At 43.2% G+C, this 10,925-nt stretch overlaps 1 protein-coding gene across 1 annotated transcript; it reads left to right on the top strand.

Moving 5' to 3' along the window:
- The first annotated feature begins 5,414 nt into the window (after positions 1–5,414).
- On the top strand, positions 5,415–6,942 carry LOC311099920 (claudin-4-like). Its single transcript, XM_084140638.1, has one exon. It carries the CDS (start codon positions 5,443–5,445, stop codon positions 6,085–6,087), a length of 645 nt encoding a protein of 214 aa, XP_083996764.1. The 5' UTR covers positions 5,415–5,442; the 3' UTR covers positions 6,088–6,942.
- The last annotated feature ends 3,983 nt before the right edge of the window (positions 6,943–10,925 follow it).

The following is a 10,925-nucleotide window of genomic DNA, read 5'->3' as shown; positions in this document are numbered from 1 at the left end:
GACACATCTGTGGTCCTCTGTAGCTCAATTGGTAGAGCATGACGCTTGTAACGCCAGGGTAGTGAGTTTGATCCCCGGGACCACCCATATGTAAAAATGTATGCACACATTACTGTAAGTCGCTTTGGATAAAAGCATCTGCTAAATGGCATATTATATTATATTATATTTCCACCGGTCTAATGTCCATTGCTCGTGTTTCTTGGACCGAGCAGGTCTCTTCTTATTATTGGTGTCCTTTAGTAGTGGTTTCTTTGCAACAATCCGACCATGAAGGCATGCTTCACACAGTCCCCTCTGAACAGTTGATGTTGAGATGTGTCTGTTACTTGAACTCTGCGAAGCGTTTATTTGGACTGCAATTTCTGAGGATGGTAACTCTAATGAACTTATCCTCTGCAGCAGAGGTAACTCTGTGTCTTCCTTTCCTGTGGCGGTCCTCATGAGAGCTAGTTTCATCATAGCACTTGATTGCTTTTGCGACTGCACTTGAAAAAACTTTAAAAGTTCTTGAAATTTTCGGTGGTGACTGACCTTCGTGTCTTAAAGTAATGATGGACTGTCGTTTCTCTTTGCTTATTTGAGTTGTTCTTGCCATAATATGGACTTGGTCTTTTACCAAATAGGGCAATATTCTGTATACCCCACCTACCTTGTCACAACACAACTGATTGGCTCAAACACATTAAGAAGGAAATAAATTCCACAAATTAACTTTTAAGAAGGCACACCTGTTAATTGAAATGCAATCCAGGTGACTACCTCATGAAGCTGGTTGAGAGAATACCAAGAGTGTGCAAAGCTGTCATCAAGGCAAAGGGTGGTGATTTGTTTAACACTTTTTTGGCTACAACATGATTCCATATGTGTTATTTCATAGTTTTGATCTCTTCACCATTATTCTACAATGTAAAAAATTGTAAAAATAAAGAAAAACCCTTGAATGAGTAGGTGTGTCCGAACTTTTGACTGGTAGTGTACACAGTGCATTCGGAAAGTATTCAGACCCCTTCACGTTTTTCACATTTTGTTACGTTACAGCCTTATTCTAAAACTGATTTAAATGTTTTTTTCCCTCATCAATCTACACACAATACCCCATAATGACAAAGCATTTCCACCCCACTTTCACCTTGCTCAACATATTGTTGTTTGGATTTCAGGGCAATAATCTCTGCAGAACGGGTGTTTATTGTGTTATATTCAAGCTTCAAAGTTTTCAACTGTTGAAGAGTGTCAACATTTCTATCTAAGCTGTGCTTTCTTTCTAAAATCATGAATTTTCTGTTCTAGTATTTCTAATTCTTTATTGGTCTTCTTTTTCTTATGTGGAGATAAATACAGGATACAACCTCTCATATATGCTTTCAGAGCTTCACAGACAACAGTTGGGCATACTTCAAGATTTACATTTATATCCCAAAACAATATACAGTGCCTTCGGAAAGTATTCAGACCCCTTGACTTTTTCCAAATGTTGTTACGTTACAGCCTTATTCTAAAATTGATTAAATTGTTGTTTTTTCATAAATATACACACAATACCCCACACTAACAAAGCAAAAACTGGTTTTTAGAAATGTTTGCAAATGTATATATACAGTTGAAGTCGGAAGTTTACATACACCTTAGCCAAATACATTTAAACTCAGTTTTTCACAATTCCTGACATTTAATCCTAGTAAAAATTCCCTGTCTTAGGTCAGTTAGGATCACCACTTTATTTTAAGAATGTGAAATGTCAGAACAATAGTAAATAGAGTGATTTATTTCAGCTTTTATTTCTTCCATTCCCAATGGGTCAGGTTTGTAGGCCTCCTTGCTCGCACACGCTTTTTCAGTTCTGCCCACAAATCTTCCATAGGATTGAGGTCAGGGTTTTGTGATGGCCACTCCAATACCTTGACTTTGTTGTCCTTAAGCCATTTTGCCACAACTTTGGAAGTACGCTTGGGGTCATTGTCCATTTGTAAGACCCATTTGCGACCAAGCTTTAACTTCCTGACTGATGTCTTGAGATGTTGCTTCAATATATCCACATAATTTTCCTTCCTCATGATGCCATCTATTTTGTGAAGTGCACCAGTCCCTCCTGCAGCAAAGCACCCCCACAGCATGATGCTACCACCCCCGTGCTTCATGGTTGGGATGGTGTTCTTCGACTTGCAAGAAACCCCCTTTTTCCTCCAAACATAATGATGGTCATTATGGCCAAACAGTTCTATTTTGGTTTCATCAGACCAGAGGACATTTCTCCAAAAAGTATGTTTTTTTAATGGCGGTTTTGGAGCAGTGGCTTCTTCCTTGCTGAGCAGCCTTTCAGGTTATGTCGATATAGGACTCGTTTTACTGTGGATATAGATGCTTTTGTACCTGTTTCCTCCAGCATCTTCACAAGGTCCTTTGCTGTTGTTCTGGGATTGATTTGCACTTTTCGCACCAAAGTACGTTCATCTCTAGGAGACAGAACGCTTCTCCTTCCTGAGCGGTATGACGGCTACGTGGTCCCTTGGTGTTTATACTTGCGTACTATTGTTTGTACAGATGAACGTGGTACCTTCAGGCGTTTGGAAATTGCTCCCAAGGATGAACCAGGATTGTGGAGGTCTACAATTTTTTTCCTGACGTCTTGGCTGATTTCATTTGATTTTCCCATGATGTCAAGCAAAGAGGTACACCTCCAATTGACTCAAATGATGTCAATTAGCCTATCAAAAGCTTCTAAAGCCATGACATCATTTTCTGGAATTTTCCAAGCTGTTTAAAGGCACAGTCAACTTAGTGTATGTACACTTCTGACCCACTGGAATTGTGATACAGTGAATTATAAGTGAAATAATCTGTCTGTAAACAATTGTTGGAAAAATTACTTGTGTCATGCACAAAGTAGATGTCCTAATCGACTTGCCAAAACTATAGTTTGTTAACAAGAAATTTGTGGAGTGGTTGAAAACAAGTTTTAATGACTCCAACCTAAGTGTATGAAACTTCCGACTTCAACTGTAAGTATTCAACCACTTTGTTATGGCAAGCCTAAATAAGTTCAGCAGTAAACATTTCCTTAACAAGTCACATAATAAGTTGCATGGGCTCACTCTCTGTGCAATAATAGTGTTTAACATGATTGTTGAATGACTACCTCATCTCTGTACCCCACACATACAATTATCTGTAAGGCCCCTCAGTCGAGTAATGAATTTCCAACACAGATTCAACTACAAAGACCAGGAACGTTTTCCAATGGCAATAGGCCTAATACAATTTGTGAGGTTTCTTGGTCACATTTATTAAATTAGAGAGAAAAAATATGTTTGAAAGTGAATTTCATGCAATTCTACTCATTTTGCCATTGGGCAGAGACATCTTTTCAGTTTTAAAGCTAATTTCCTGCTGTTCTACACATCAAAAGTTTGGACACACCTACTCATTCAAGGGTTTTTCTTTATTTTTACTATTTTCTACATTGTAGAATAAGAGTGAAGACATCAAAACGATGAAATAACACATATGGAATCATGTAGTAACCAAAAAAAGTGTTAAACAAATCAAAATATATTTTAGATTCTTCAAAGTAGCCACCCTTTGCCTTAATGACAGCTTTGCACACTCTTGGCATTCTCTCAACCAGCTTAATGAGTTTGTCACCTGTAGTGCATTTCAATTAACAGGTGCCTTGTTTAAAGTTAATTTGTGGAATTTCTTTCAATAGTAAAAATAAAGAAAAACCCTGGAATGAGTAGGTGTGTCCAAACATGGTACTTAGTGAGAGTGACAAACAAAATCAATGTGGGCCCCCTGGAGGTCAGGGCCCCCGGGCATGTGCCCTACATGCCTCTTCGGTAATCAGCCATGATTACTACAAGTTGATATAGCTGGCTAGACTAACTTACCAATAAAAAAAATATTAGCTGACATGGCTAATTGAGCGACTATCAGTGATTGACGAAACAATAGGATAATTGCTGATGCACAACCACATTTCAAACTTGCACCTTGTGTATTATAATATTCTAACTTTCAACAGTAACTTGAGACCCCGACTGAGTTCCTAATTTTGTTTTTACAAAATTGGGGGGTTGGGGGCCCCCTAGCCGCCTGAGGCCCTAAGCGACCGCTTTTGTCGCTTATGCCTGGAGCTGGCCCTGTTTGTATGTATCCATAAAAATCTGTCTCCTCCTGACTCCCGACAAGTTTGTTACTATAATGGGACAGTGGACATTGCAATTGAATATTGAAAAAATGTTGCAAATGTCAGCGAGACAGACAGCAAGGTTTATACAAATCTCTGTTGAAAACCAAATGCTTGTCTAAAAGAAAGGGGCAATAAAGTTTAGATGCTTTTTTACATTGGAGATAGATTTTTCGAATTGCCTGGCTCAGGCTGGGCTGATGAGACAGATTGCGCAGTGAAATTGAACAGTAAATAGGCATAGCTTTAGCCGGTGGTAACTTGTGAATTATAAACCGGGTAGTTTGGGTCCTGGATGCTGATTGGCTGAAAGCTGTGGAATATCAGACAATATACTATGGGTATGACACAAAATGACTTGTTTACTGTCCTTACGTTGGTAGCCAGTTTATAACAGAAATAAGGCACCTCAGGCGTTTGTGGTATATGGCCAATATACCACGGCTAAGGGCTGTATCCATAAGAACAGCCCTTAGCCATGGTATATTGGCCATATACCACACCACCTCAGGCCTTATTGCTTAAATAGACACCAAATGGAACGCGGTTTTGACCTATCCACATCCAGGATTAGACCCACCCATTGTATAAATACACACACACTATGGTTTGCATATATAACAACAAATGAAATCTGTTTTCTTCTATTCAAAATAATATATATTATCATAAATAGTTTCTGGTCTTCTGACATCACATAACTGTTATTTTTTCTTTCTTCCTCAGAATCAATTCCAGGAAGACAGTCAACCTTCTGTTGAGTTCATTTTTCTGTTACTGCCATGCACACACACACACACACACACACACTCACTCTCACTCTCTCTCTCTCTCTCTCTCTCTCTCTCTCTCTCTCTCTCATTAAACTCTTTTGTCTCTCCGCATCCGAACTCTGCCTACTCATTGGCTGAGGCGGAGATGCGCTTGCCGCTGGTTGGCTCAAAGTTTATCCGCTCTGTGTAACTGTCGCTCTGGACATTAGTGTTCAAACAACGGTCCCATAAATGACAAACCCTGCACCCCATCTTGCACAGAGTGGATTCAGACTGTGATGTACACTGATCGTGCCCTGCTAGAGAGCCTACATACCTTATTAAACAGGTTCTTCTCCTAGCATCTCTTTGATAATCTTTTACAAGCCTAACATTTCTAGAGCGAATAGGAGAAATAGATTTTTCTGATACTCGAGTGGATATCAAATTACATTTTTATTCACTCTCCTCTCTCTATTTTAAAGAAAAGAAAGGCTCACCATGGTCTCTGCGTGTCTGGAATTTATTGGGATGGGGTTGTGCCAACTGGGATCGCTCCTGGTCATGGTTGCGTGCGGGCTTCCCATGTGGAAAGTGACAGCATTCATCGATATGAATATTGTGGTTGCGCAGACCATCTGGGACGGGCTCTGGATGTCGTGCGTGGTGCAGAGCACAGGCCAGATGCAGTGCAAGATGCACGACTCGGTGCTCGCGCTCAGCCAGGACCTGCAGACGGCGCGCGCCCTCACGGTGATATCGGCGGTGCTGGGGGTGGCAGGGCTGGTGGTGACCATAGCCGGAGCACAGTGCACCAACTGCATCAAGACCGAATCGGTGAAAGCCAAAGTGGTGAACGCAGGTGGTGTGGTCTACATAATCAGCGGTCTATTGGTGTTGGTTCCCCTCTGTTGGATGGCTAATAACATCATAGTAGACTTCTACAACCCAGATGTGTCCTCGTCCAAGAAGAGGGAGATAGGAGCGGCCATCTACATTGGCTGGGCTGCCACAGCCCTGCTCCTTCTGGGGGGGACCCTGCTGTGCTGCTCCTGTCCCCAGGGGGCCGAGATTGCCTACCCCATCAAATATACCCCCAAGACCATGTCAGCCAATGGAGACTTCGATAAGAAACATTATGTGTAGGCGAGCAGAGGAGAGTTTTACGCACATCCAAACTTGGCACAGGAGCTGGACAGACAAGTTGTCTACTTAGCCTACTGCTTGATGCCCATCACATACGTTATCTTTATTGTGTTTCCCTAGAACGGTGGCTTCGATAAGGGACATTATGTGTAGGCGAGATGGTATCAGGATACTTTTTTTCCTTTGGTTTGATTGTCCGTTACGCATGGCGACTTCACCAAAATGTCCAACTTTTTTCTGTGTTGTAGGCTACAACTTTGTTTATGGGTCTGGCGACCAGAAAAGGAAAAATGCCATTTTTGCCAAAGGAATGGAATCCTATACGCGCCGAGAGTGTAGCTCAAGACTATGACCAAGAAATGTAAACGCTTGTTGTGTAGTCTATCTATTGTGTAGCATTTGTAAGACTTAAATATTGTATTTGCATATGATTATTTTACCCCAGGTATTATATATGCTTTCTGTAAAATGTTTAAAGTTTCATGTTGTTATCGTGTGACACTAGTCAATTGTCTCGCCAGAGTCGGCTGTCACGGTCTGTGCGCTCTGTGAATGAAGACTATTGTTCTCCACTGGCTTTGCTGTGTCTGCTTGGAAGTTGTAAATAACCACAGAACGTACATGTTTGCAGGGACTGGTAATAGTTCATATGTTTAGGTTCCCACACTGGACTCCTCCTTTGTAACACAGTGAATGCTACTCAGACAAATGTTCACTCATATGATGATCAAAGGAGCGTATTTGCATTTGAATGTTGTTGTATTTTACTGCATGGCTGACTGTGTATCTATCTTTTGTCCTGGCCCTCTTTAAAGTACTGGGCAATTGTTGTTTATAATAAAAAATGAAATCCCATTTCACAATATCCCTTGTGTTTCTGTGTAGTAGTATTATTGTGCATTAGGCTACTTTTATTATAATAGTATTATATAATATCTGACTGTTTATTAAGTACAGTTCACAATACAGTTTCAGTTGCATTACTGAAGTTTCTCTACAATGACCTTTTACCACACACACACACACACACACACTGTTACGGATACAGGTATCCTGTATGTGTTTTTGTGTTTTTCCTCTCCTTCTGCCCTAATCACAGGTGTCCTTGGTGTTCCTGATTGGAGGTTCGTTGGTGTGTCCCACCTGTCAGTCATCAGTTAATCTGCTGATTGCCGAGGTGGACCAATCAGTGGACATTTCTCCTGATTGCACCACCTGTTTCTGTTTTCTTACCCAATCATATCACACATCCCCTTGTGTTAAAAGCTAGTCAGTTGTGTTTGCTGACAGAGACTCTTTTTGTTTGTGAGTATGTATACGGCGGTGTCTTGTTTTTTGTGTACTCACTTGTTAACTGTTTAGTCCGTATGGTACCTATATTGTTTGTTTGTGCCTGGGAAAAGGGAGATTTAGCAAGTCGCCCTTGGGCATACACTACCCATAGGAAAACCTTGTCTAAACACACTAGTTAGACCTGAGCGGACCACCCACTGTATTTTTGTATGGTTAGCAGTAAGCTTAGTAGTTCTTGAGGCAGGCAAGATCAGTTTAGGGGTTTTTGACTTTATTGTTTCATTCCTTGGGTCCAGCTCAGCCCCTTTTCCCCAAACCGTTTACTGTGTGTTTTCTAAATAAACATTTTGTGTTTGACGGTAGCATTTGATTGTTGGCATATTTTGTTCTCACTGTTCCTTGGCAATAGCCGAATTTGCATGAGTTATGTTACGGGCCTCTTTTCCATCCACCCTAGACTCCATCCACCCTAGACTTTTAAATATGAGTCTAACAGAAAGGGAGAACTACAGCAGGCCTACAGGACTGTTCTATGAACAAAGTACAGCAAATCTCAAATGACACTGTACAGGGTATTCGCTATTCCTGTCACGACTTCCGCCGAGGCTGCCTCCCCTCCTTGTTCGGGCAGGTTTCGACGTTCATCGTCACCGGCTTACTAGCTACTGCCGATCCCATTCTCATCACTCCACTTGTCTTGTCTTGTCAATCACACACACCTGGTGCTCATCCCCTAATTAGTCTGTGTATAAGTGTTCCCTCTGCCCCCTTGTCTTTGTGAGTGATTGTTCTATGTGGGAGGAGAGTAGCTCGGTTGAGAAACTCTCTCATTTATTTTGCCAGGGTTGATTTTCCCCTGTGTCATTACATTTATTGTATTTTCTGAGACTGTGTTTGGTCAGGGAGGATTGTTTCCCCTGTACCTGTTTCGATTGCCGTTGTAGGCGCATTGTATGTCTGGAAGGAATACATCTGCATCCGGTTATTTTACTCCTGCGTCTGACTCCGTCCATCATTCACCACAATTCCCTTGTATTTGATTAGGAACTCCCCTCTCCTGGTTGTCTAGGTGTTAAATGGACACAAATTGAAAGCAAACAATTAAAACCATTAGACCTTATACCCTCCAGGAATTGAGTTTGACACCTCCTGATATTGGTGGCTAGGGGGTATGAGCTAGGAAGGTGGGGGCAGAGGGTGGATTTGGGATTGGGTGTGTGCCTCTACTGAAGCTGCCTGTGCCTCCCGTCCTCTTCAGGTCAGACGTTAGGGTGGTGTCTTATCTGGTGTAATTTCTGGTCGCCATCTTGGGAGAACCTCTTCCCGCACTCAGAACAAATGTAGTGTTTCTCGCCAGTGTGAATCCTCAAAAGTATGATCAGAGCATTTAATCGGAAGCAGCGTTTCCCACAGCAGGGGCACTCATGAGGTTTCTCTCCTGTTTGAACCATCTGGTGTCTCATTACACTGGGCGAAACTCTTCCCACACTCTGAGCAGCTGTCTTGGGACATTAATGCAGGGAAACTTAAATCCGTTCTCCCTAATTTCTACCAGCATGTTAAATGTGCAACCAGAGGAAAAAAACTCTAGACCACCTTTACTCCACACACAGAGACGCATACAAAGCTCTCCCTCGCCCTCCATTTGGCAAATCTGACCATAACTCTATCCTCCTGATTCCTGCTTATAACCAAAAACTACCAGTGACTCGGTTGATGCAGATGCTAAGCTAAAGGACTGTTTTGCTAGCACAGACTGGAATATGTTCCAGGATTCTTCCGATAAGTGCAACGACGACGTCGTCCCCACAGTGACCCTACGTACATACCCCAACCAGAAGCCATGGATTACAGGCAATATCCGCACTGAACTAAAGGGTAGATCTTCCGCTTTCAAGGAGTGGGACTCTAACCCGGACGCTTATAAGAAATACCGCTATGCCATCCGACAAACCATCAAACAGGCAAAGAGTCAATACAGGACTAAGATTGAATCGTACTGCACCGGCTCTGATGCTCGTCGAATGTGGCGGGGCTTGAAAACTATTACAGACTACAAAGGGAAGCACAGCCGTGAGCTGCACAGTGACACAAGCCTACCAGACGAGCTAAATCACTTCTATGCTCGCTTCGAGGCAAGCAACACTGAAGCATGCATGAGAGCATCAGCTGTTCCGGATGACTATGTGATCACGCTCTCCGTAGCCAATGTGAGTAAGACTTTTAAGCAGGTCAAGATTCACAAGGCCGCAGGGCCAGATGGATTACCAGGATGTGTACTCCAAGCATGCGCTGACCAACTGTCAAGTGTCTTCACTGACATTTTCAACATGTTCCTGACTGATTCTGTAATACCAACATGTTTCAAGCAGACCACCATAGTCCCTGTGCCCAAGGACATTAAGATAACCTGCCTAAATGACTACCGACCCATAGCACTCATGTCTGTAGCCATGAAGTGCTTTGAAAGGCTGGTCATGGCTCACATCAACACCATTATCCCAGAAACCCTAGACCCACTCCAATTTGCATACTTCCCCAACAGATCCACAGATGATGCAATCTCTATTGCACTCCACACTGCCCTTTCCCACCTGGACACGAGGAACACCTATGTGAGAATGCTATTCATTGACACCAACACCATAGTGCCCTCAAAGCTCATCACTAAGCTAAGGATCCTAGGACGAAACACCTCCCTCTGCAACTGGATCCTGAACTTCCTGACGGGCCACCCCCAGGTGGTAACGGTAGGTAACAACACATCTGCCACGCTGATCCTCAACACGGGGGGCCCCTCAGGGGTGCGTGCTCAGTCCCCTCCTGTACTCCCTGTTCACCCATGACTGCATGGCAAGGCACGACTCCAACACAATTATTAAGTTTGCCGACGACACAACAGTGTTAGGCCTGATCACCGACAACGATGAGACAGCCTATAGGGAGGAGGTCAGAGACATGGCCGTGTGGTGCCAAGATAACAACCTCTCCCTCAACGTGATCAAGACAAAGGAGATGATTGTGGACCACAGGAAAAAAAAGGACTGAGCACGCCCCCATTCTCATCGACGGGGCTGTAGTGGAACAGGTTGAGAGCATCAAGTTCCTTGGTGTCCACATCACCAACAAACTATCATGGTCCAAACACACCAAGACAGTCGTGAAGAGGGCACGACAAAGCCTATTCCCCCTAAGGAGACTGAAAAGATTTGGCATGGGTCCTCAGATCCTCAAAATGTTCTACAGCTGCACCATCGAGAGCATCCTGACTGGTTGCATCACCAACTGGTATGGCAACTGCTCGGCCTCTGACCGCAAGGCACTATTGAGGGTAGTGCGTACGGCCCAGTACATCACTGGGGCCAAGCTTCCTGCCATCCAGGACCTCTATACCAGGCGGTGTCAGAGGAAGGCCCTCAAAATTGTCAAAGACTCCAGCCACCCTAGTCATAGACTGTTCTCTCTGCTACCGCATGGCAAGTGGTACCGGAGCACCAAGTCTAGGTCCAAAAGGTTCTCAACACCCCCAAGCCATAAGACTCCTG

The sequence above is a fragment of the Coregonus lavaretus genome, assembly GCF_964263955.1.
Source record: "Coregonus lavaretus genome assembly, chromosome: 24".
NCBI lineage: Eukaryota > Metazoa > Chordata > Actinopteri > Salmoniformes > Salmonidae > Coregonus > Coregonus lavaretus.
This window is presented reverse-complemented; position numbering and strand designations above follow the sequence as displayed.

Coding starts and splice junctions, on each gene's coding strand:
- LOC311099920 (XM_084140638.1), top strand. CDS start 5,443: ATGGTCTCTGCGTGTCTGGAATTTATTGGGATGGGGTTGTGCCAACTG.